This window comes from Labrus bergylta, chromosome 20 (assembly GCF_963930695.1).
Source record: "Labrus bergylta chromosome 20, fLabBer1.1, whole genome shotgun sequence".
Lineage (NCBI taxonomy): Eukaryota > Metazoa > Chordata > Actinopteri > Labriformes > Labridae > Labrus > Labrus bergylta.
The window spans coordinates 19,370,358-19,397,148 of NC_089214.1; the positions used below are offsets into that span (position 1 = coordinate 19,370,358).

Below are 26,791 nucleotides of genomic sequence, written 5' to 3' on the forward strand. Positions count from 1 at the left end.
ACCTAGTACTGCAAAGCTGGGCTGACAAAAACAGCCTTTCGTCTCCTGTCTGCTAAAACACTGCTGGTAAATGTAGTCACCCTGATCTCTCTCTCTCTCATATATATATATATATATATATATATATATATATATATATATATGTATATATATATATATATATATATATATATATGTATATATATATATATATGTATATATATATATATGTATATATATATATATATATATGTATATATATATATATATATATATATATGTATATATATATGTATATATATATATATATATATATATATATATATATATATATATATATATGTATATATATGTATATATATATATATATATATATATATGTATGTATGTATGTATATATGTTTAATGTTGTGGTATAAAACATTAAAGCCAAGTTTTTCAAACTTGATGGCCATCCAGATTTGATCACCTTTTGTTGTTAGTGTACATGACATCGTCAGGAGCAATGATGTTATTTCCTTTTTCCAGCAGCAAGGTGTCTTTTGGTTATGGTCTCAAGCCTCCTCCTCTCGGCCTCCTCTGCTTTCCGCCTCTCTTCTTTCAGCTCCTTGTAGCGCCACCTTGGGATCTGCAGCAGGTGCCCTGCTCCATCTTTGCAGCTGCTCCTTCTCCGGATCTTTTCAGGTTCATAAGTGGGGGTGGGCGCCTTAGACACCCTGACTTTAGGGATGCTGAATCCCGGCCTCACACTGCTCCTCCTCAGCACCATATTTAAAGGCAGTAGACTAGTCCTTCGTAGTTCTTCATTATAAGTCACGATGCTGAGGCTGGAGCTCCTCTGTCGGGGAACCAGGCTCTGAACCTGAAGGCTGGCCCGGCGGTCTACTGAGTTCTTGGCCACCAGTGTGACCCGGGAGTTCTGGAAGAGTTTGAGGTGGCTGTCCGCCCTGTTCGGGTTGATGGATCGAAGCTCTTTGGCGCGCTGTTGACGGATGATCTCAGGGACTGCATGGCTCCGTTTGCCCACACTTGGGGGACTGTCAGGACACACCTGAAACAAAACAAAAAACAGTGTCTGACTTTGTCACTAGCACAAACATCAGTGCTATACTTTAAGTATCACTGCTGCTGTGATGATGATGGCATTCTAATCTTTTTAACAAGCAGTACTTAGTCTCCATTTTGCTTTCAAGATTGCAGTGGTGCTAATCTTGCCATTACCTACTTATTAGATAAAGCCTGCATTAATCACTTTCACTAAAAGATACTAAAATATAACTATAATTAATCCAGGGAATATCTACGAGTTGGTGGATAAATAAAAGATAAATTAGTGCAGATTATAGCAGTAGTAGCAAGATATAATCATCAACCAGTTTGCACACTGGTTGATGACTATGAACATAATTACTAATTAAAGAGTCAGTGGCATGGATTTTAAATTATGTTTAACTTTTTGGCTCCATCTAACATTAAACCTGGGTCTGATATCGCAGACTGTGCTGAGTGTATCCTGTGCGTTGAAGGACATGAGGGCTGCTGTAGTACTTGAGTTCTTGGATCTTATTGAGTGCAGATTAATAAATCAATGTATAATAAAGAAAATAATGTATAGCTTAAATACTCACTGTATGGCATGCCACAGCAATAAAAGGGCTCCTCATGGCAGTTGTTATAGAAACCATGTGGTCGATGACACCTTCATCCTCAGGGTTGGTAACGTTGGCCATACTGAATACGTTCCGCACAGTGTCAGACAGGCGCTTCAGACAACCGCGGGGCTCCTGGGCCTTGGCCACCAGTGATGCCAGCGGGGGCCACTCTAGACTGGGAGGGGAAGTGTGTAATACATCTTTAGAGAACTGAAGAGAGAAACTAGAAAAAAGTAGCCACACTCAAAGCAAAATAAAGTGCATTAAATCAACACATTTGTATGGCAAGATCTGTCCAGAAACCCTGATAAAAATCAAATTATATCAAGACGACATATGCACAGACAGCTCTTCAAAATGCTGAGTCGAAGATTTGCCAAAGTAAGGAGCAAGAAAAGGGAAATAAGCTAGAGCCTCGAGGCAAAAAGTTACATCATAACCACACACACCAACACCTTTTGTAATTCCCATGAATATTGATGTCCCCCTGAAAACAAGTCAGTATTATTCCCTCTATACATGCAAAGCTGCCTCCTGTCCATCACATATCCTTAGATCTCTATTTTGACAACGCTGCAGCAATGGGCGCCAGCCTTTACTCCAGATGTTGGTATATGGTTTACAGCTATGAGTTTACCTGTATGTATCACAGTACTGGTGAGGGCAGGGCCGTTCCATCAGGCGTGTCATCACCCAGGCTGTTTCATAACGGCCCGTAAATAAGGCCCACTCCCTGGCACTGAATTGGCGGCCGAAGTCCCTGGAATTCAAAGCGGCACCTGGTGGACACCATGAATATGATATATCAGTGAAGCAACATAACTAAAGATGGAAACACATATATGACATTTTTAAATTATCAGTCTTTCCTTTATTTTCGTATTCTAATTGGCTGTTATGGCTGTATGTTTCCCTATGCTGTTTTGTTCCGTCTCCACTTCCTGTTGTCTCCAGACCAGGTGAAACTACTGACTGAACAACAGGGTACACCTGGCCTCAGAGCTTAAAAGGCCAGTGCTGGCTGCAGGAAAATGGAGGCATTTGGAGTTGGGAGTTGGAGTTTAGTTCATTTTGTGTAATAATAAACATTTTCCTTACCTGCCATGATGAGTGAGCGCACACATTCCACCCGGCCCTGCATGGCGGCTTTCATCAGAGCCGTGAAGCCATGACAGTTTCTACTCTCGATGTCCAACCCAGAGTAGAAGTTGAGGAGATAGTTGGTGATTGTTATGTGTCCTTGAAGAACAGAGAGATGCAGAGTTATCTGCAAAGTTGGCTTGGATGAGAGCTGCTAAATGCTCAATCACACTTGTCCATCTTGTTTTGAAGAATAACATCCCCATCCGTACAGCTGGTCCTTATTCACACAACACACTCATCACTTCTCTTTTGAAAAGTACAGCAAGTGCAGACTTGTTTTTTATGCTTGTGTTCATCTCTGTCAGCATAAGTGCCAAACTGCCTAATAGCTATAGTAAACAACTGTGTCCATGTGTGTGTCTGTTTGTGTATTACCTGCTTGGGCAGCAGTGATGAGAGCTGTGTTCCCCTCGCTGTCCTGCCAGTTGACATCCAGAAATGGACACTGGGACAGCGCTATGACCACGTCAACGAAACCTTGGTAACACGCTACCAACAGCCCTATCTGAGAGAAGGAAAAAAAGACAGGACAGGAGAGGAGTTACACGAGTTAGAAAATGATGGAAAGAGAGGAAGGCTAAAGTTTAGAATCAGCAAGAAAAGATGATTGCCAAAGGAGATGAAGCTATAGTTCAGGAAAGTGCTGACACATAGGAAGTAGGATGAAGAAAAATCACAGCAGGGTCAGTCATGACTCCAGAAGACCCGGGGATCTTGTGTTTCTTTCAAAACTAATATCCCTGAATAAATGTGACATCTGTTGTCTTTTCATTGAAAAGTGAACCGTCTTGAACTCAGTGGAAATATAAGCTGTCTCCCCGTCAGATGCTGTTGTGTACTTTTCTCTGATGTTGATGTGTACTTCTGTGTGTGTGTGTGTGTGTGTGTGTGTGTGTGTGTGTGTGTGTGTGTGTGTGTGTGTGTGTTTGTGTGTGTGTGTTTGTGCGCCTGTGTGCGGGTGTGTGCGGGTGTGTGCTAATGCCAGAACAGGAACCCTTTTATGTGTGTGGAGGTTATGTGTAAATGTTAGTCTGCGTGAGTCCTGGAAAACTCCTGTAAAAGTTGTGTGCTTTCCGGAAGGTGCACACTATATGAGCCAAGACAAACACGTTTACCAGCAGAGTGAAGAGAGATTCAGGGCCTGAAGGGGGGGGGGGGGGGGGGGGGGGGGTTACGGGGCTTCAGGGACACAGAGGTCTCAATTGACCTATCATAAACACAGTTTAATTTATGCATTTAGAAATGTGATATTTTTTTTATAAACATCTTCTACTAAAGAGCAAAGATAGAAATGCTGACTGCTGGATTAGTGATTTCCTCCATGAAGCAAAAGTTATATTATTCGGTGCAGCAATTAGGTGTGTTATTTTCTCCGTCATCAGAGGTGCTTATTTGTTCCATCAAAGGCAAACTCGAGCGGGCCCTTTAACTTTTTTAAATTTTCGATTCCGTCTGTCTCGTAAACTAAGAACGCTTCATAATTATGTGAAGCCATGCATGTGTTGTATTAAGAAGACGTTTTGTACAAGAGGTAACCATGCTCAGGCCCGGTTAGTCCTTGAGCAGTGTTAGTTCAGGCCAGCGGGGAATGGAGACAACTGTGCTTAAGCACAGTACGGGCCAAGTGGGCCTAGTGTGAGTGTGCCCTTAGAGTGGTGAACAAAACTTAAAATAATGTCAGTGGGCTTTGCAGCTGTTTACCCAGCATACACTAGTTGCTGTGTGTAACTTCAGACATCAGAGCATTTGGATAAATTGAAATTAAAAGAAAGAAGCCGTTAATTGCTACGCTAGCATACCACACAAGATAATGGGGGCTGTTAATTAGTACTTTGTTTAAGCCAGGCATGCTGGAAAAATCCGACACACCCCTGCTTTAAAAACAAATAGACAGTCAGTGCATCAGTTACAAGAAAATATTGATATTTTCTGCTTCATGTGCCTGCTGAGAAATCAAGTGAAGGAACTTGTATTGTATAAAACGTTGTATTTTCACATGCATTTAGATATTAAAGATGTTCATATACAGCTTTTCAGGAAATGTATTTAAAAAAGGAACTATTAGAGCCGCTGTTGATTCGGAAAAACGTAAGACTGATAAGGACACTGAGTTGAAAAAAATCACAAATCTCAGCTGTGTTTATCTGCTTCATGTGCTGCAGTGTAGAGCACTGTTTCTCAACTGGTCTAGCCTCAGGACCCACTACCACCTCCTTAACGTGAAATCGGAACCCACTCAGATTTATTTAATGAACAAAAGTACAGTTTAGACCTCAGATGGAACAGACAGACAGAACAAAACAACATGTTTTAAAAGCACATCATAGACAAGCACAACATTTTTTTTTTCAGACACACATTGACGACCCTCTGAAAATGACTCTGCGACCCACTTTTGGGTCCCGACCCACTAGTTGAGAACCACTGTGTGTAGCGAGCGGTGTAAACTATGGGGTGTATGGGGCGTGCTCTGCTCAAAAAACTGGGAGATGACAACAGTTATAAAACAAACCCCAAGCATTGTTTTCTGCACTACATATCCTGTAAAGCATTCTTATATTGGAAAACAAATATAACAATAATGTACCTATGACAGGCCAGTACAGGCTAACTAATAGCATGGTGTTACAGTTGTATGAATTTCTATATTGCCATGTGAATATCAGCTCTGTGCCATAAAGAAGAAATAAATTCAACTTTGCTGGCAAGATAATTACAGTGTTTAGGCAAGTTGTTACAATTTGTTCCTGGATCCGACTTGATGTTGGAGCCAGCTTCTGTGACACGATGTTCTCTCTGCACAAGTGCTCTCGTAAAAGCTGCTTGATGCTTTGCACCTTTTGGCAATTTAGGTTTTTTTAAGGCCTGGTTCCCCAGCACACTGTGTAACTCCAGTAGATGATTCTTTTAAACTCCGGCTTGAAAGTGATCAAAAGTTCTGTCTCTTTGAAATAAGTAAACATGACAATGAGTGATGATGGGAACAGAGAGGACCTGGAGGTGTACGTAGACAAAACTTGCAAAGTTTGTATCAACTAGCCACATTAACCATCTACCCACACGTGTACACAAAAACATTAGTCTAACCAAGCCATATGTACAAAAAATTCAGAACTCATTAAAGCTGTTGTGAGGAACTTTTGGTTGGTATCAATCTTAGTGCCCCTGGTGGACAAGCAGCAGAACCTTTTATCTGATCATGTCCCAAGTGCATAAGTAGTCAAATGCAAAAAAAACATGCAGTCAAATGTATCACTAATTGTTACTAATCTCTGAGCACAGTATAAAATAGGCTGCAGGCTGCTGTTGCTCACCTTGTCTGACACCTACCCCCTGGCAGTGGTCACACGCATAAGAAAAAATACATGACAAAAATATTCACTTTTACCACAGATGGTTTAGATCACTTTTGTAGGTCATGAAGAGGCATCAGTATTAATTTCAGCCTGTTTCAAAACCTGTAAAAAAAACTGACAGGAGCTTTTAAAGTTCATGCAAAATGTCTAAAGTTAATCTGTCACCAAAATATCGACAAATATTATTTTTCCTTAATTAAAGCAGACAATGTCACTATCATTTCACGTCAAAAAAGTGACTGTTGTGTGACCGCTTTTGAGACAAAATAGTAAAAAGAAATTGTCCTCTGATATGTACTTTAATTAAAAAGCTTCTAATTATAAATTGGAGTATTTGGTATAGTCAAACGCAAAGGTTCCTTTCTGTTATTTTTAGGGTAGAAGTTTTCTCACCTGAAATTCAAACTGAACTTAGACTTCTGGTTTAAAGACGCCAGGCTGTCAGCCAGCTGGAGATGTAGTCCCGATTAGTGTTGTCAGCTCTGAGAGTTTTAAGAGATAAAGGTGGAGAGAGGTCCTGTGGAGTAATGGGTGGATAGTCTGGAAGAAGTTCACACACACTGGCGCAGCTCCAGATAGATCTATCTGGTTAGAGAAAAGCATGTAGTCCTTGTTTCTGCCTCTCACTCACTCCCTCACTCACTCACACACACACACACACACACACACACACACACACACACACACACACACACACACACACACACACACACACACACACACACACACACACACACACACACACAGATTATTGGCAAACCTCCAGCCTTGCTGTGATGTACTTAAGCTGCATGGCCTGCAGCATGTCTGGAGCAATCTCATATGTCTGACAATGTCCTATTTTCTCTGTGAACCTTTCTCATACGCACAAACATTTAACTCTTTTTACCTTTTCCTCCCTGGCTCTAGTTTTCCTACTTAGCACATCCCTATCATACACACATGCAGACACTTTTTCTACATCCTCTGACGCTCTTCAACAGTAGCTGCTGGCAATGTTTGCCAGAGAAGAGCCTCAGCGAAATGAAACACACCGCATATGAATCAAGACAAGGCAATCATGTGCTACACAAAATTATCCACTCAGCGACTAACTCTGGGGCTAAAGGGATAAAAATAACAACACTAGCAGGTAGTTCAACAACCCTGAAACAATCAAGAGAGGTACTTTCAGGGGTAGATGAGTGTGTGTGCAGTGCCTGTGTGTGTGTGTGTGTGTGTGTGTGTGTGTGTTAGATAGAGATACAGTCAAATGTAAAGTGAGAATCTGAGCATGACTAAGACACAAATCCTCACCAATACTTTTTGGGAGGATTATGTATTTTGCATGTAGGCCAAGTGAGGATGCAGACTATGGCAATTTTAAAGCTTTCATAGCTTGATGCTGATGGACAAAGACATACGTCCTCCCTGACTCTAATCTTCAGTTACACTTGATTGGAGACGGAGATGCCTTATAAAGTAACACTTTCAACTCAAAGAGAATGCAGACTTCATTTTGATGTATTATATTTTTTCACTTGACCTTCCTCATATATCATCTTGCAAAGTAAAAAGGTGTTACATTATACTTGAGTGCAAGCCAAAATACCTTGTGTTGTTGAGTGGTGTTTTTCTGTGTGCAAAGACACAGAATTGTGAGTGTAATCATATGATAGATCATATCATTTAAAACTACTTTTTTACTTTTATAAAAAATAAGAAATTTAAGCTGTCTGTCCTTTTGAAACATTTTTACATGTTAGAGGATCCATTGTTTTAGAGAGTTTGAATTACAGCCTATAAGTGGAAGCTAGCTAGCTAGCGTAGCTTTATAACATTTGCACTGATTCTCGGTTGACATAAATGGAGTTGAAAATGATAATTAGTAAGTTGTCAACCATTAAACGTATCCCAGACTACTTTGACAATTGGTTGGAGGAATATACATGTGTGAAAGGCATCTATAAGAGTAAACATATTTGGATTTAGATTGGCATTTTTCACTGTTATGGTCAATAAACAGACTAAACAAGTACTTTATAAATCTGGAAATGATGGTCTAAATCATTGACAATTTATGAAGCCATTCGTTGTAGTCCCAGTTTATTTCCCTGAATTTTTATTTAAATGTTAATAAAGATGTTTCTATTAGATGTACATGTCTTTTTGGTACTGACACAACATTGTCAGTTAGTAGCAAAAAGACATGTCCTCAATTTTGGGTTGTAAAAATGTATACTAAACAGGTGCACATGTCTTAACAAGCCAAGGTAATAGTGATCCCTTACAAGAATTATTCTTACATTAGTTGAACTTGAACTAATGGCATTTTGAATTGAGGTCAGTGGACTTGGTCATGTTGAAGATTAAAAACAGACAAATAGAAACACAGTAACCCCCATAAAAAATTATTAGCCCATAGAGGGACATGTACACAGACAAAAACACAAACACACACAGTCACAAAGTAATCTGGGGGATAACTGGAGCCAGAAATAGAAAGGCTTAGCCGTATCAGAGAGACATAAAGGGAGGGGGGAGGGGGGAGAGAGCGAGACGTAACTGTGTCTACAGTCAATGTAAGAATGCTGTAATAATTGGCTCCTGTGATGATGACACAGTGTTCAACCCTAAAAGATCTTTGTAGACACAGAATAATTACAGCTTTGACAGCCGCTTCAGCTATCTTCTTCTTCTCAATCAAATCATATAGAAAACAAATGAAAGGCTTGGACTTCATCACACTATTTTCAGATACTATGGATGACTTTGTTGACTTTAGCTGCTAAATAAAAAGAGCATAATGAAATCTTTAACTACATGGACGAGCTTCCTATTTATGTCATGTGTTTCTCAATATGCCGCTTCCAAACATTTTTTCCAGAGCTTATAGCCGCATGTTTTTATTGTGATGGTATTATTACACAAAACAACTGAGAAAGAATACAAAACAAGCAGAAACCTGGTTAAATAACCCAGTGACCGAGAGCCGGCTTTTCTTGAGGATTACACACTTAGACTTATTTAAAGGACATATCCACTCACTACTTGTTTTCTTAATAAGAACTTGTTTTGTTTTATTCTAAATAAATAGCATTTAAGCAAAAACCTGCTAATCATCCAAGCAGCAGACAATCTGTATCTTGCAGCCTACTCTGGGATTTGTATTGTACAATACATCTTTGTGAGGACGAACATGCACACAGAAGCACTGTTGCAGACGTACAGTATGGCCATGTGTCCATCAATAGCCTCCCTGTTAACTGTCTTTGTGACTGCAGCTGAGCGTTCACATGGCTGCATTAAATCAGATGAGTATGACGGCCGCTTTGATTTTTCCACTCGTCTATATTTGCTAGCAGCCTCATGCTTGCTACCATCTGTGGTGGACAATTTATGTCTCTTCTCTCCTGAACTGCAGTTAGTCAGCCTGACTGTCCGCCTGATGGTCAATGTGTGTGTTGGTCAGTTGAATTTTGTTTCCGTCTCACACTCTACGGCCTTTTGCCTGCTGCCAGAAATGTAATGTACTGTATCTGCTGTTTAGAAAATGTGAGTGTTTTTCTAGAGGAGTGTGTGTGTTTGAAAAGAGAGAGAGATAGAGGTAACAGTCAGGCACAGAGTGACCTCATTTAACTTGATTGGATTCTGTGTGTGTTTGTGTGTACTTATTTAATTTTCATGTGGGCATGGCATCTTATCAGATTCACTGCAGGGGGTACACACTGTCCTAAACAGGGTCAGAAGGACCTGAGGACATTGATTTCTTTATCTGATGTATAATGTTAACACACACACACACACACATACACACACGCGCCATCTAATGTTAGACATCCTGGCAGCCCTGTTTACTGACTGTATGATTTTATACAACAGCAAACAATAGTTTGTTGAAATGTGATGCCACACATCAACCTTAATCAAACCATGAGAATATGTAGTGATTCTGATGCCGCCCTGCAGCTATAAAATAACTTAACTGTAATCAACAACAAGAGGAGCTACACATGCTGACTTAAGACCAACAATGATGACTCTATATGTAACATCTGTTCCACATTTTAGCATTCAGACTGATAGTTTTTTTAAAGGTTTATTTTGGGGTCTTTATTTAGATGTGTGAGATAGAGTCAGAAATCGGGAAGCGAGAGCGAGAGAGAGAGAGTGGGGTATGACATGCAGAAGAGGAGCCACAGGTCAAATTCAAACCCGGGCTGCTGCTTGGAGGACTACAGCCTCTTTGCATGGGGCGCACGCACTAACCACGACGCTCTCGGTGCCCCACATTCAGGCTGAATTTAATTTAAAAAAATGAACTGTCTCTTTCTGTCTTCTGATAATACATGACACCATTCTCTATGTGGATAGCACTGTTTCTCTGGTTTATGTCGGGGTCGTGATTCCAGTAAATCCTGCCACTACAACTGTGTTATGCAGCGGAGAGTATGCTTCAGTTTGTTGCTTTTCAAATAGCTTGGTCTCAATGTAATTAGAATAAGCTTCAAAAACACGCTGGGAAAAAAAAGAAAACATGTTACTGATGGTTTATGACATAAACCTTAAGGACAAAATATACATTTTGATGGATCAGCTTTATCAGAAGTCACAAAACTTGTCCTCAAACAGCCATTAAGTATTTTATTAATGTAGGATTATAGTGTTTTGTATAGATAGTTGTGTGGATTTTTTTTCAATAGTCTTTCTAAAGACTATTTACTTGTTTTTCTAAATGTAATGCACGTTTTATCCTTAATCTATACTTTTTGAGTCTGGAATTTGTCCATAAGGGCTATTTTAAATGTTCTTGCTGCTTCCTATCCTGTTGTTTTTTCTAGACTAAATTGTTTTAATGTAATTACTTGCTGACTTTAAACCATGGTGTTCATTTCCTGTGGTTCTGTTGTGAATGAAAAGCACACAATTACTCGTGGTCATTCTGCCCGTTGAGGGGGAGCTCAAAAAAATCAAGACAGATTATTTTGTGTTCATCAAAACAACGGGGTTGACGAGGAAAATGTTCCTTCTTTTCTGCATCTTTTTGCCTGTTATCCTTCAACATCAAGACCAAGTATTTTGAAAGTCTTTTTATTAGTGGTAATCCTAAAACATACTTTTGTTTCTAGATGTTTAATCACATTTAAATTGCAAAAGGCATGGATGTTTGTACATGTTGGGTGCAGCCATACAATTGCAACAGTATCATATATCAGCCGTACCATTTACGTAAAGTTACTACAAAGACTGTGAATATAAATAGACAAAGCTGTGTTAAAAGTTTCTTTGTCTTCCAAGCGAAACAATATACTGGAAATGCTCCTTTAAAATTCTGACGAGCCAAATGAAAAACAAACTACCATGGAAATGAACACCCTTCTTTAACTTGCACAACACATTGGCAGGCTATCTGCTATATTAGAATGATGACATCTGTGTCAAGATGTTGAAGACACACACACACACACACACACACACACACACACACACACACACACACACACACTCTAATGAGCTTAACAGATTCAGATAAATATGTGTTTCCAACGGACGGGTTTCCTAACCTGTATTTTGTCTGAGTACATGTGCATCCTGCAAACACTGTCTCTCTGTAACTGCTTGACAGACACACACACACACACACACACACACACACACACGCACACACACTCACACACAGACTCTAAAACACATGAGTATACAACATGAAATCCCCTGTTTGGGGTCCTCTCTTTGCCACGACCTCATCAGTGATTTCATACATACAGAGAAAGAATGAGGAAGAGTTGGAGATGTGTGGAAACATAAAACAATGGAAGAGAAAAAGACAGATGGGGTCTGAGACACAAATGTATGACGCAAAGGTCATTATGAAACAAGGCACACTTGATTGCAGTGAATGATTTCAACACACTCTCTTTCAGAAACTGCAACAAACAAACAACTCTGCACTCCAAATCTCTCTAAAACCCTTTTGTTGACAATGTTAGAGAACTATGGTGATGTTCCATAGGGCTGCTCGATTATGGCAAAAATCATAATCATGATTATTATTGACATCTGCATCACATGTATTCATCAAATCTAACCACTCCTAACACTTCAATGGTTTATATTTGGGCTTTTTGTGCCTTTAATGGAGAGATATGACAGTGGATAGAGTTGGAAATCAGGGAGAGAGAGAGAGTGGGGAATGAGATGAGGAAACAGAGCCACAGGTGGGATTTGAACCTGGGCCGCCCGCTTGGAGGACTACAGCCTCCATACTTTGGGCATGTGCACTAACCATTGCGCCTCCACTATAACACTAACAAGTACCACATGAAAATGATTGATGAATAAATTAACTTTGTTTTGAGGTAGTGGTGATGTACTCTTGTGGCCAAATATGAGAACAAACACTTTAAAACACTTATCACACATGACAAAACCTATGGACAAAACGAGCACAGATTCAATTATCTTGTTTTAATGATTGTTGGAAACCAAAATTCTAATAGAAAATTAAACTTGATAAATTGCCCAGCCCTAAATTGCTCCATAATGTAGATCTATAAAGTGGCTTGTTGGTAATGAAAAAAGAGGCTCGGTCACATCTTTTGTGAACAAAATGGTCAACTTAAAACTAACCGTACAAAGAACACTATGACGTGATTTCATTCCACCATAGTGCCTATTGTCACCTTATTCAAACTCTACTGTCCAAATGAAAAAAGGAGTCTACAGTTGACCTTTATAGATTTATCCCCTAGCCCTGGGCTAAAGTTCTTTGGCAGGAGTGTTGCAATAGACAAGGTGGAAAAAAATCAGCTTAATTCAAAATCGACACATTGAGTTTGGATTTGTACAAAATGATTTCACACTGCTATGATATGAGTGCTTACTAAAGTCTACTAATGAGGAAAGATGCACTACTACTCTTCCCTTTGTGCTTTTAACTGAACAGTTTGGGTAATTCCCAAATGTACTCTTTAACACACGAATGCTGTGTTCTCATTGGTAGATTATGTGTTTACCTTTACTGCCTCCAACAAGTTCAATTCAAATCCAGAAGAAAATCCAGTCAGATGCTCACTCATAAACACATTAATGTACAAGCTTGACCACACACACACACACTCTCTCTCTCTCTCTCTCTCTCTCTCTCTCTCTCTCTCTCTCTGTCTCTCCTTAACACACAAACACTCATCCAAAAGACTGTGTGTACTGGTAAAGGTATGAGATTTAAGTGTTTTAACAGAGCTTTTTCAAATATAAAGTCAGTCACCACACCAAGAAATCAATGCATGTACAGTTTAAAATATGATTCAAGATGATGAAATGATAAAACACATGTAGCAACTAGGTTTAAAGTGCTGCTGACCCAGTTACAAATTGGTAAACAAAACTCTCAAGTATTTTTCCCTAATTCAGTATCAGCTGAATATTTGAGATGTAAACTGATAATGATTGATGCATTGTTGCAATCAAGTTAAAGGTGGTCCTTTCGCAGACAGTGAGATATTGATGCTATGAAGTTTTCAGTGAGGCATGGCCTCTATAAAGCGCAGCAAGTTGAGTCTTAATTATTTCAATACCTTTTAAGTCTAAGGCTTGTTGCACTGAGTAATAGGAAGGTGAAGGACTGTCTCAGATGCTTTTCAGGGTGGTAGAGTGCTAAGATTAGGAAGTGCTCATGTGTAAGACTTTTTATAACCTACTAGGGCAGGCTTACTAGTCTAATTCTACTAGTTATTTTACCACCAAAAGGGTAGGCTACTTGAAGTAAAAAATAATCATAAATGTCTTGTTTATCACCAATAGGCCTACTAGTCATTTTCAAAATACAAGCAAGTGTTTTAATGTGTTTACGAGTTGTCTGAAGGTGGACTCTTGAAATTGTTAGCTGGACTACTTCAAAGTTAACACAAAGTGGCCTAAGTATCATATTTGCATCCTACCCTGTTATTCCTGTCCTTCTCGTTAACCTCCTCCTCCGTCACTCCATGTCGTATCATTATCCGGACGATAGCCGCGTTGTTGCTGCAACACGCCTGGAAAAAGGAGAGCGGCTCCGGGCCGTCCGGGGACGGGGTGCGCTCCGAGTCCGCGAACACATCATCAGGCGGGTAGAAGGAGTCGTCCGACGCGATGCTCCGACTGTCATCCAAGTCCTCGAAGTCAACTTCTTCGAATTCATCATCCCCGTCCTCCCCTTCGTCGTCCTCCTCATCGTCATCCTCGCATGAGCCAAGATAGTCCTCGTCCGAGTCAGCTATAGTCGGGTGGAATTGAGGGATGTTTCCTCCGACTTTTTGCTGCTGGTGGAGCTGTTTGACCCGGCCAGGCAAAGCGCCTCCTCCATCCCTGTCGTCCGTTATAAGCACCATCTAACCCCCGGGTCTTGGGCACCGTCCTCGGGGTAGAGCGCACACATGGGACTGAGTGTCTCTCCAGACAAGAACTGTCGCTGAAGAAGTCACTTACAGGAGCTTAAATTACGCAAACGTATTTTTCAGACAATTTATGAGCGTGTTGCGCGTGTAGTTTACCCATCAGTCATCCTCGTAGAGTTGTTGGCATTTTGCCCATCTGGTCCGTGGACGTCCCACTAAACTCTTGTTCTTACGTGGCGCGCGTCCAAAACGAAACCACGTTGAGTTGTGTTGACGGTTATCCGCCTCGAGACCACATGAATGAAAACACCCTCCGCTTTTGCAAAAAGCTACGTGGAGCTGAAACAGAAAGTTAAACTGCTGCGCACACGGCCGTCCAATGTAGGGCGGAGAGAGAGAGACAGCAGCATGTTAACCCACAGTCCCCTAATCCGATTAGATGGGACTGGGACCTCTCTCTCTCTCTCTCTCCCTCTCTCACCCCCCCCCCCCCCCCCTCTCTCTCTCTCTCACTCACCCTCTGTCTATCTGTCTGAGAGGAGATTAATTCACTCTCTCTGAGAATACTCATATAGGCATACCTTTCGGAGCCTCAAGATTCAAAAAGTAGTCTGGACTACTTTCTTTTTTGAAAGTAACAGTAGTAAAGGGCAGTTTTTTTTATGCTTTGACTCTCTTCCTTTTCTTCTGAATAAGTGTAAAGGACCCATGTTGACCTACTAAAACAAACATCAAAAGTTAGCCTACTAAACTGCAAAGATTTGATAGAGTCTATCCTTAATTAGAGAACCCAAGAAACTTTTTTTGGTTTTGAGAAATGGTTATATTTACGCATCTTTCCTCCAAGTTTGAGGGGTTTCACCCATTTTTGAAACTAAAATTACCTACCTCTGTCCTTTTTTAAGAAGAAAAACACCCTTAGGTGTGGGGAAAACACAACAGATTGATGACAGCTGACTGGGGAAACCCAACATTTCAGTGCTATCCTGTTATGAGTCATACCACGACTGTATCATACCTAGAGCAAACCAATTTACCGACTAATCAGGTGTATGCCACTCAAATAATGTGAGAAGCACAAAGATTGAAACTGATGGGCTCATGAGACATTATCAAAAGTGGTATGACATCATGTATGTTACACCTATAGCCTTCATTTTGGTCAGCTGCCAACAACTCTTGCTTTCATTTTATTTGCCACTTTATTGTATAGACAATATAGAAATACAGTTCATAGCGCTTCTTCACTTGGTGCTGATTCTTTAATGGATTTGTAGATCTGGCCTTAACCCGTGAATGAGGACTGGTAGTATCCTAAATATGTTTAGACAGGGCTAAGAGGTTTACAAAGCATTTGACCTCAACCTAAACCTTTGTGTCCTGTTTTAAAATGACACAATAGGCCCTTTATGTCCTATGCCTGTTGTGTTCACTATGAACTAAAAACAGTGTAAAGTGAGAGGAGACACTAATCATTTGCTTTGTAGAAATGAAAAACATAGCTAATTGTAAGTTAAAGAACCATGGCGGACTTACTTAGAAGATTTTTTTCTCTGCGTAATTAATAAAGTCAGTTTGCTGACAGCACCTGCTGTGGAAAAACCGAGTGCATAACAGTCCCAGTGTGTGCCCATTATTATTATACCTTTAGTTACCCCCAGCTGAGAGTCGTGCTCTCCTGTGGCTCTTCCATCTCTATGGTATCTGTTTGCTGCTGTCGGTGAGAGCCAGTGTTCCCTCTCAGAGACAAATGTCTGCGAAAAGTTTCACCGAATGGTCAAACCACAGACAAAATCACAGAAGAAAGCGAAACTAAAACCAAACAGCACATCTTTGGTTTGAATTAGAGTTATAGGTAAAAAAAAAAAAAAAAAGTTGAGGTCACACAGATTTTCAACACAATTTGAGATGTAAAGACTTTGTGCATTACCTCCTTAATGCACAGCGTGGTCTTGTACTGCTCACAATTGGATTTTACTGTGTGCAAGTTTTAAGAAGTTACAATGCAAATATGTTGTGAAACACATTTTATAGTCATTAAGTGAAATATTTGTTTTGATATCATTGTTTTTTTGCTTTGTTTATCATACATCTTGATCAGATAGGACTGTGATTAAGGAAAAGATTCTACACAAGAGTAAAGGAAGTTGACAAATAATGCTTGAGTGTATACAACTGAAAGATTAGTAAATCAAATTACATAAATCAGGTTTTCAAAGTCCTCAACATTGGAAATTGTAATAGACAATATTACAAGTACCCTGACTTTACTGTAATCAGCCTAGCCATGTTTGTATCACTTATTATTACTCCTGATTCTATATTTCTTTCTATTGTTCTTTCAATAGTAAGACAGCTGTATGAACTCAAGTCAACCACTGTGCTTTGTTTCACACTCCACTTTGGGTTGGTGGGCTACATGCAGCCTTGGCAAAATGGAAAGTAATAATTTATACTGATTAAGAGGACCAGCAGACCATTTGGGATGAGAACTCTTCAGCTACACTAGATTTTTCACATGCAGGTTCATTTGAGGTCTGAGGCCAGGGCAGCTGGATGGAAAATTGTGGTTCATTCAAGGACAATTCAGGAGGGCAGACACCTGCTGATATGAGGACCTGAACCAAGACCACCTTCCCATGTGTCCTATGCACAACAAAGCCATGTAAAAAAAAAAAGATTTGCTGCTTTCCCTATGATGTAATGCATTCACCTTCTGTATATAGCACAACATCAGCACCACCATCATTTGCAGAGTCAATAACATTATCTCAGTAGAAAAATGGAAATCCGCCTGACAGATAATCTCAATGTCTGTGTGTGTGTGTGTGTGTGTGTGTGTGTGTGTGTGTGTGTGTGTGTGCGCGCGCGCACGTGCATGTGTGTATGAGTGTGTTTGTGTCATGTAATGATAAGGTTTGTACTCAATCCGTGATCCATAACAATTTGAGGACCATTTAAACTACTACCTTCTGAAAGTACTTAGGGCACTCTATAACTATTGTTTTTGACCCACGACCTGTTTGTCTTTTTAGGCTGTGCCATTTGGCAAAACATTTGTGTATTTGTGTCGACACCATTTGTTCTTGAATGGGTCCAATGTAATGGAAAACAAATATATTGTTTCAAATTGTTTGAAGAGTTAATCAAGCGGAGGGTGCATCTATTGTGAAGCAAAAAAGTATGTTATGGCATATTAGTCTTAATTCAGTAATGCGGACATGCTGCCTTAGCTAAGCATATAACAAACTATATATCGAACACATTTTACATTATGAGGACCTTACCCTAACAGCCATTAAGAATTCCTCATAGATTATTATTGAAAAGCTAACATGTAGTTACTTAAAAATAGTAGCAAAGGGGTTGATGTTTTCTTTTTTCCAGAATGTCTCCAAGATGTTTGCTTTAAATACATCATGACTATCAGCAAAAATGACAATCTGTGCAAAGCAGCAAAACGGTGCATAAACTAAGACTACTTGTTCTGTGTCAGGTAAAGCAGATTTAAAAGGCTTTTTGTAATGTTATATTTTTTCTAACATGACCCTTCTCAGTGGAGCTCACATATGCCTGAATCTTAATTCACTTAAAGAACATATGACCTTGGTGTTGGTCGGTTTAGACAAGCTCATGCAGTCCTTCTCTCGTTCAGTCACTCATCTGTTCCACCTTAAACCACAAACGGCCAAAAACACCCCTAAACACTTTGGCCTCTTCTATGGTGTAACTGCAGCAGGAGTAGCATACAAAGATCCCCTATGAGTCCTCTCTTGACACAAGCACTGTGCTGTGTAGGTTTGAATGTGTGTGATGGTGAAACTGTTTATGTCAGGGTTTTAACGGGGGTGCTTGTGTTGAAGAGGATTTGCTTGAGAATGTTGTTTTTCCCCTTCCCTGCAAACCTCTAATGTCCTGATTATTAATAGCTTGATTATAAACTCTTCATATTATTGCTTAATCAGTTAATGAGGCAGGGACAGACAACACTTCAGCGTAGAGACAGAGAAAGATGGTGCTGTCAGTTGAATAGGAGAAATTATATCGTCCACAAGATGTAATTTACTCATTTTAATCAGCTAGCAATGGCCCTTGATTACGCTCTTTTTGTAATGTGTGTTCATGTGTGTAAGAACAATTCCCAAATAAAGCCAGATAAATGTAATTAATGTATTCTGATTTTATTTTGCACCTGTTCTTAGACCCTAGACACAAATGTGTTTCATAATAAATACATACAAATATAATACTGAATTCAACAATCTGTGCAGTAATGTAAAGGTAAAGCCAAAAGATAAAGTCCAAGTCTTCCCACAGAAAAACAAATGATACACTCTTACATCTCTTGTAAAAGTGACTCAGAATGGTGAAGCCACTGTGGAGGTGTCTTAAAAATTCAGTTCCTCTAATTGCTCCAGGATACTGGCAACATGGAAACAGATTTTTTTCACATCCGTGGAAAAATCCACCAACTTCTCTAGAAGTAATGTAGATTTCTCACAAAATGTTACAGTGTTCATGAATTAATCAATTCTGCTTCTTTTCTTTTTTGTATCTGCTTGTGTGTGTCGCAGTTGGGATTATGAGATTATTGTTCCATTAAGAAGATAATTAGACTTAAAAAGAAAAATGCTAAGTGGCTTGATTGACAGGTTGCTTTCATAAACAACCTTGGAGGTTTGTGCTTGTTCATCCTGCCTCCGCTTTAAGTATGTGCAGAGCGATAAACCAGATCCAGGCTTGAAAACTTTTCTTTAGAAAACTGTGGGTTATGTCCATGGCATAACATCTACCGCTCTCTCCAGGGCACGCCAAAATTTGCAGAACATGCACTCAAAAACAGATCTGTTGGGATTTAATTCATCTTTCACCATAAAACCTTTAGCTCTTTCTTATTCCGCTCTCGATGCTGCTCTGGCAAACTTTGATGATTCAGGAGGAGTTGAGTCCATATCATCCAGATAGATGAAGTCCAGAGGCTTTATCATCCCATGTTGGAGCTCCCTGCAAATATAGTATATTTTTTAGAATTTGTGAACATTTGTACATTGCAATCTGCATGCAGCATATAGGCAACTGAAAATCTATAACTCATAACTATTTATAACTCATTCTAGAATTAAAAACAAAATCATGATCTTTTTCATTAGTTATTTTTACAACAAATACACATCAATCTAATCAGCAGAGACCAGCTACACATTCTAATGTAGTTATATAATTTAAAAGTCACATATTATGCAAAATTCCATTTGCCATGATTTTCTAACACTCATATGTGTCCCTAGCCTGTTGACAAAAATACCTAATAATGAGAAAAGTCCATCCTCTCTGTCTTTTGCTTGCTACACTCTTCAGAAAAATGTGTGCGCAAACAGGCCGTTTGGAGATTTTATGTCCATGACATCACAAAGGGCATTAACGGCTCCCCCAGGTGGGTGGGTCTCCCACAGCTAGGTGTCTGAGCCTACCTTTCCCCTGTAAATGATAGGGCACAGCGCAAGAAAGCCAGAGCCACATCCCTATTACAGAGAGGGGGTGTGGTCATACACAGCGCATTTGCATTTAAAGCTACAGACTCAGAAACAGCCTGTTCTGAGCGGCGCTGAAATAGAGGGGGTCATAGGCATGATTAATTACAGAATCGGAGTGGATTTTTTGACAACTTCACAGACATGTTTTGGGGACCTCTGATACTTATTTAAACTGCTCAATAAGAAGGATAATATGTGACCTTTAAAAATATATTTTCTAATTCTATCAACAGAATTAAAGAGTACAGTAGTAAAAAAACAGTTTTGATGTTATTTACAATAAAGTGTGAGTCATTCTCTCCCTCATCCTTACCCTGAAGTCTGTTACACAACAGCTACAGACCAGAACGCTAAAAAGGAGCCTTTGTGTCCACTCTCTTCTGTTGTCTCTTTCGCACTGCTCTGCTAGATCTGTCGTGTCCCTGGAGATGCCATGTTATGAGGAAAGCTTGAAGAAGCAGTAACAGTTGTGCAACAAGGTCCACCCTGGAGCTGAGATTCCTAAACCACTGACATCTTTGCAATGACATCATGTCCCTCCCAATTTCCAGTATCTCAAAACAATGGAGCATACTGATCCAAAGCTGTACTGTAAGATCCAGTGTACATGAGAGTGCATGTACAAACAAGTTTTACTACCATAGTAATGTGAGGATGGGTCTACAAATGTATTGTAAGGATCATGTCACTTTTCAATTTGAAATGGTAAAATTTGGAAATATTAGAACATTAAGAAAGTTGTTTCAGATGATTAGAGGAGAACAAGAGTCTATTTTTTCCATATTTTGAGGGGGAACTTGCAAGTTTTAAGCCTTGTTCATACACATCTTCATGCATTAAAGGCTATTGTTCTGTAATGGAATTTATGAAAAAACTATGTATACAAAGTTAATGTTCACAGTTATTGTTAATGTGACAGTTAATAGCTGGAAACAAATCTTCTCTCCGGTAATCTCAGTTCTAAACCCCACCTAAATGGAAACAATGTCCATCAAAGTCTCAATTTCCTGTATTTTAGTTCAGTTTTCTGAGCAGATTCAAATCAAGGCTGTGTTATTTTCAACATATTATATAACAAAGTTCAACTGTGTAGTTCATAGAGAGATTTCTGTGTTAAGCCCTGACAAAATTCCTTTTCTGCTGTGTCATACGGGTGGTGATCCCACAGTTATCAAGATATCAGAGGTTCTATCTGTCCTTCAATCCCCTTTGACTCAGTCATAGCCACAACCCTGCAAGGGGTAGGCTTAAGTGTGTCTGTGTGTCTGTGTGTGTGTGTGTGTGTGTGTGTGTGTGTGTGTGTGTGTGTGTGTGTGTGTGTGTGTGTGTGTGTGTGTGTGTGTGTGTGTGTGTGTGTACATGCGTGTGTGTGTATCCTCCACCCTTTAAACCTACTTCCAACTGTGCCTGCACTGCAAATTCCCTCTGATCCTGTTTCCTGTCCTGCCAGATGTAATATACGAGAAAATGACACAACCACAAGTCTGTGTGTGTACATGTGTGTCAGGCAGGAAAACATGTTCATGAGAAAAGGGTGACATGTTGTGCCTATTTAAGACTATGTTCTGCCCCTGTGTGGATATACAATTGAGTGAGGAGGATACAGTGAGACTGACTCGTAGATTTGATGCATTTGTGTGTGCGTGTTGGTGTGCTACCTCAGAGATTTCTTGGCCCTGCTTGTGATGTTGTGCTTTCTGACTAGTGTAATAAACCTGTCTGAGTGTGCATTTGTTTTTGCCTATTTACAATATTGCACGGAGGAGTGGACTAAACACAGAGGGATTTTCGGTCTTAACACGAGCTAAAAATCACGCACTTCTCCCCTCAGAGCTTATCACCTAACCTCTCCTCTTTTCTTCTTCTGGGCGGAATGAATCCACCCGCAGAGAGGCCAAATGAGGTGAGTCTGCAAGCTGATATGACTGTGTGTATGATAAATGTACTTTGGCGAACACAGACATAAGGGAACAGGCAACAAAAAGCATACACACACACACACTCCACCTGACAGTTTGTGGAAGGCAGCTTTGTGCCTCTCTTGCTGCTCATTAAAGGTTCCAACCTTACTGAAAGTAGCAGCCTCGTTTAGTTAGACAATGATGAACAATAACTCACTGTGTCTGATGCTTACAGTTAATGGGGCCGATTTCTAGTTAATGAACAAACAGCTGTGATTGAAAAGGCATTAGTGGGCCAATTTATAAATTGAACACGGCTGTTTTTTTACTTCTTTTCCTTCCTTCCTGCCTTCCACTGCTTTGCGTGTCTCCTTCCCTCACTTCCTGCTGATGTAGAAGTTGGAAACCTGAATCATGCCGTTCTGCTTGTTGCTGTCGGGCGAAGAAATCAGTGCAGAGTGCTCAGCAAAATAGGAATTTGAACCATAGAGAATATCACTATCTTACAGCATCATGTGAGGCCAGGGGTACTGGCTTAACTCTTAAACTGTCTGTGCCTTTAAGCCTACCAACATTGACTGACAGGAAGTTTGGGCCAGCAGTTCTAGGGACATCCAGAGTCAGCACTGAAGAATATAGGTAGGTAGCATTCCTTTGGCTTAAAATTGTTGTTGGTGAATTTTTCTGCATTTCATTGTAGTAAAACTGTCCCTCACTACAGTGTTTCTCAATCCTGGGCCTGGGGATCCACTGCCCCGCACCGGATTCAAATGATCAGCTCATCAAGAAGCCTGATAATGACCAATTCATTTGAATCAGGTGTGGTGAAAGAGGGAAACATCTAAGACATTGAAATACATGTTGTAGCTAAGAATCCCACTGTGAGTGGATAATTTCTTACAGGTTGTACAATGTATATAGTACATAAAATTTAGACCCAATCAAACGTTTGGTGACTTGGTATCTATCTCAAGAGTCAGAATACATTGGTGAAAAATAAGGTTAATATCTTAATAAAATGCAACTGCACTTTAAGATATTATGACTTTGATGACTAACAATACTAATAGAAAAAGAAGTAAAAGAAGGGATTCAGGATGGAGCTAAAGGTAAGGTAAAGGTAAAATAAGAAACAAATGATAAGATTGTTGCTAAAGCGATCGGGTGACATCTCTGTTCTTAATGTTATTAAACCAGCCATCATATTCACTGCCTAAAAAATACAGCTTATGCTAAATGGGAGTATTGATGTAGGCATTGTTTCTATATGCATACTGACAGCCTGCCAGCTGACAGGAATGGCACACACAAATACAACAACAGACAAAACAACACCTACACTTGAGCCTGCAGGCTGCTGAGGAAGTTGTTAATGTGGTCCTGTGGCATGTCTCCCTCCAAGTGTGCCATGTAGGTGTAGAGTTTGATGAAGGTGGTGAAAGGGATTCTAGCAGCACCACCTTCCTCATCCTCTGTCAGGATCTCACAGGCAAACTTTAGAGAACTCATGAGGGTCTGAGAAGTTTGGAAAAAGACACAGAGAAGCAGACAGTAGGCACACAAAATATACATATTCAGTCATTCCGTGATCAAGGACATTTGAGCATCACAAGCAGATACTGCAAATACACTTAAATGCACACACTAGCTCACAGTAACAAAACGGCCCAATCAAAGTAGATCATGACTGCCCTCATGTGGTTAAAGGGATTTAAGGCTCATACAGAACAGGACCAATTCCAATCTACTGACACTGAGCAGATAATGTTAATGCTTAACTTGATTTGCTTTTGTAGATTCTAAGTCATCATTCATCTGCAAAGTGCCTACAGAAGTTCTCTTTAATCTATCTCGTCTGCTCTATCTTCAACTTTGAAGCAAAATCATTGGCTCAATAGTACTGCAAAGATTTAAGTAGTCAGAGAAGGATTTATTCAGTCATAGCCTGGGGACCGTGTTGGAAGTCTGGATCATGGATGTCTGGATAAAGTCTAAATACTAGTAGACTAGACAGTTGGATAAACAATAAAGGCTTTTTGTGAAGATCTCAAGCTGTACTAGGCCTAACCCTATAGGTTTAAGGGCTCTCAGGATGTGGTATAAAGTGGTGTTAGCATTTTTATCTGGTCTTGTGTAACATCTCACCCCTCCAAGAGAATTGCAGCACAGGGCAAAAAACTCCATCCAGTCAATGTCTGAGGCAAAGCTCCCCAGTAACAGTAAGGTCTCAAACTGGTCCATGGGAAGACACAGTCCCTTCCATTTCTTCCGCAGCTCCTCCTTGATGCACGTTTTCTTGTGAGACAGCTGAGATTGGATGGGGGTAGTGAGGGGTAAGGAGAAATGGAGGTGGGAGAAATAATAGTTTACAATAAGGCAGTTAAAAATGTACATGAGAAGTTAATCTGCATTATATTTCCTCTCATCAAAAGCAGCACGTTCAGAATCAGGCACTCACAAAAATTAATGACCAGTTTATCAGCAGGCTTTCCTCAACTTACGGTGTAATACACTGGAAACAATATCTACATGGCAAGGATAGATGAATAACAGATGAATAAGAGTTGGAGCTAATTCCCAAGCTGGTCTAATATGCAGATATTTATGTGCTAATGTTACATTTTCTGATTAATGCTTATTTTGTTGCCAAACATTTAGCAGACAGAAAATCAAAAGTTAATAGTTAAAAAAATCTAATAACTGTGTTACTGTAACAAGTAGCACTACAACTCAAATAGATCAGCATCCTCACAAGTTTAAGACTATTGGCCTTTGAGGATTCATTTTTCAGTTCTTTTAATGCATCCATTACACCAGGAGCCTGAGGTGAGATAAAATAGGTTTGCGATAATATAGAATTTTAATAATCCACATGTGTAGACAGCAACATAAAGAATGTGAGTGTAAGCAGTTGTGGATATTAAGCTTAATGCAACTATTAATTAAACTCGTAAAATAGCCCATATAGTAGGGAGTTAGCACAGTTGCAGACACACATCAGAGGCTGTGGCTCAGTTGGTAGAGTTGTCGTCTCTCAACTGGAAGGTCGAGGCTTCGATCCTTGGGCAAGACACTTAAGCTTGAATTGCTCCCTCTGCTTTGTTGAATGCGTATAAATGGGATTAGTTACTTCTGATGGTCTCATTACATAGCAGCCTCTACCATCAGTGTGTGAATGAGTAGTTGTTACATGCAGGTATATGCATGCTATATAAGCTCAAGTCCATTTACCATTAGAAAATATGAGATACATTGTTTTTGATCCATAGCAATGATCCAAAATACCGGCTAAAGTAAAATAAAATGAAGTAAAATAGGATATGGTTGGTTCTTTAAGCTGTGGTCTTGCTATAGTGAGTACCTGTTTATGCAGAGTTTTCAGTAGACCTGGAGTCAGTCCAGTATCTGTTTTCTGGGTGGCAACATTCATCTCCAGCCTGTCCTTGACAGGCAGACACTCATCTTTTGACAGTGCATTGAAGTATCTGTGAGAAAACACACACATGATTAACATATTATAGTGTGCTTAGCTTTACCCTTCCTGTCCCTCATCTTCACTGCTTTCAAGGCATGACAATCAAATAGAGAGATAAAAGGAGACTATGGACTTTGAGGAACAAGTTGGTATTAGTCCAAGTTCATGTCTCATGAGCACCACCAGTTGAATAAATCATCATGTTTTATTTGCCTATGTGTGAAGTGATACGTTTTCATACTAAAGGGCATACTGTGGCTTATCTTACTTCACAGTTGAAATAATGTTTACATTTAGAAGCAGTGTGACTTTCAGCATTCCTTAAAGGAAACAGCGCCTGGTGTTGCTTTAACAGCATATAAACATCTTGTAACCCAGGAGACATTTGAAATGTTTTTCTTTCACCATATGGCTCACATTTTTATCTGTTGCTGTAAACACTACACTGGCCAATAAAATAGCAGATTATGTGACAGTCCTTAGGGGAACAAAAAATTCTTGATGTATTATAATTTTGTCAAGTGCTTTTCCTCTCTGTTTACAAAAGTCCTAGTTTAACTGCTGCCACAACATGGATGCCCTTGGGATCCAATTACAGTTCGTCAATGCCAACATGAGAAATATTCAGGTGAAAAGGGCCTGCTTTTTATAATCTGATACTGTCAGGAGATACTGTTTATAGTTTTGTTTAAGAGAATAAGGTTGAAATGAAACAAACAGATGTATCCCCTACCCTATACCAGAACAACCACAGACCACTGAGACTTACGCTGAAGACCACAGCATCAAATCCTTTGGCTGTGTGCGGATGGCTGCCTTGCTGAAGTTTTTGAGGATGTCTGGCAGTTCAGGAGGGATGTTGATTTGTTGACTACAATACATTGTGTCTGGAAGAGGCATGGCTGCAATATAAAACATTGCAGTTTAGTCCAATTAGCAGATAAATTGGGGTAAAAGGTTGAGAAAGCACTTCTGTGTTGTCAAAACACCAAACAAAAAAATAACTGTTACTAAAAACAAAACAGAAAAATAAAAAAAACGTTTTAATTTTAACTATGAAATTGCACTTTGTAGGGTACAATTTTTTTTTTTTTTAACAGAATAACTTTAAAATATCCTACACTGTAACAGTACCTGGAAAGTCGGACAATTCGCGGTAAGGAATTATCGTCTATTAGGCTACTTCTGCCAAGCAGTTGTTGTGTGTAATACAACGTCGTCGCATAGCAACGGAGTTCTTCATTTGTTCTGGTGAGGAAAGTGCACCGTTTGAACTGTACTACCGCCCCCTTCTGGTTAGGAGTGTCGAAATAGGAGAAAGGACCTTTCAGCCAGTAAAACGTGTATTCATTCTGAATTTGACTTATTTTTTCGGACATAGTGTTTGCAGGGCTATA

At 39.8% G+C, this 26,791-nt stretch overlaps 2 protein-coding genes across 3 annotated transcripts; both read right to left on the bottom strand.

Moving 5' to 3' along the window:
* Nucleotides 1-341: 341 nt before the first annotated feature.
* On the bottom strand, nt 342-14,909 carry ankrd33ba (ankyrin repeat domain 33ba). Its single transcript, XM_020655923.3, has 6 exons — nt 14,050-14,909; nt 3,150-3,279; nt 2,730-2,870; nt 2,269-2,410; nt 1,608-1,806; nt 342-1,030 (listed from the first exon to the last, which is right to left on the bottom strand). The coding sequence occupies exons 1-6, from the start codon at nt 14,476-14,478 to the stop codon at nt 491-493; spliced, it is 1,581 nt and encodes a 526-aa protein (XP_020511579.1). The 5' UTR covers nt 14,479-14,909; the 3' UTR covers nt 342-490.
* Nucleotides 14,910-18,476: 3,567 nt separating this feature from the next.
* Nucleotides 18,477-26,635, bottom strand: ropn1l (rhophilin associated tail protein 1-like). 2 transcript variants are annotated; one of them, XM_029281632.2, is made up of 7 exons: nt 26,529-26,635; nt 26,164-26,296; nt 25,281-25,404; nt 24,065-24,226; nt 23,259-23,434; nt 20,332-22,351; nt 18,477-19,488 (listed from the first exon to the last, which is right to left on the bottom strand). In XM_029281632.2, the coding sequence occupies exons 2-6, from the start codon at nt 26,292-26,294 to the stop codon at nt 22,297-22,299; spliced, it is 648 nt and encodes a 215-aa protein (XP_029137465.1). In that variant the 5' UTR covers nt 26,295-26,296; nt 26,529-26,635; the 3' UTR covers nt 18,477-19,488; nt 20,332-22,296. The 2 variants fall into 2 exon arrangements, with proteins under 2 accessions (XP_029137465.1, XP_065804830.1); XM_065948758.1 differs by lacking the exon at nt 20,332-22,351.
* Between the last annotated feature and the right edge of the window lie 156 nt (nt 26,636-26,791).

Bases quoted from the DNA above. Each gene is read 5' to 3' on its own strand.
- ankrd33ba (XM_020655923.3), bottom strand. From the start codon at position 14,478: ATGGTGCTTATAACGGACGACAGGGATGGAGGAGGCGCTTTGCCTGGC. The intron at 3,280-14,049 runs GTAGGATGCAAA...TCCTTCTCTCAG, and splicing joins AGAAGGACAGGAATAACAGG to ATAGGGCTGTTGGTAGCGTG. The intron at 2,411-2,729 runs GTAAGGAAAATG...GGTGTCCACCAG, and splicing joins GCGCTCACTCATCATGGCAG to GTGCCGCTTTGAATTCCAGG.
- ropn1l (XM_065948758.1), bottom strand. From the start codon at position 26,294: ATGCCTCTTCCAGACACAATGTATTGTAGTCAACAAATCAACATCCCT. The intron at 25,405-26,163 runs GTAAGTCTCAGT...GTTTTCTCACAG, and splicing joins TTGATGCTGTGGTCTTCAGC to ATACTTCAATGCACTGTCAA. The intron at 24,227-25,280 runs GTACTCACTATA...ATCCAATCTCAG, and splicing joins TGAAAACTCTGCATAAACAG to CTGTCTCACAAGAAAACGTG.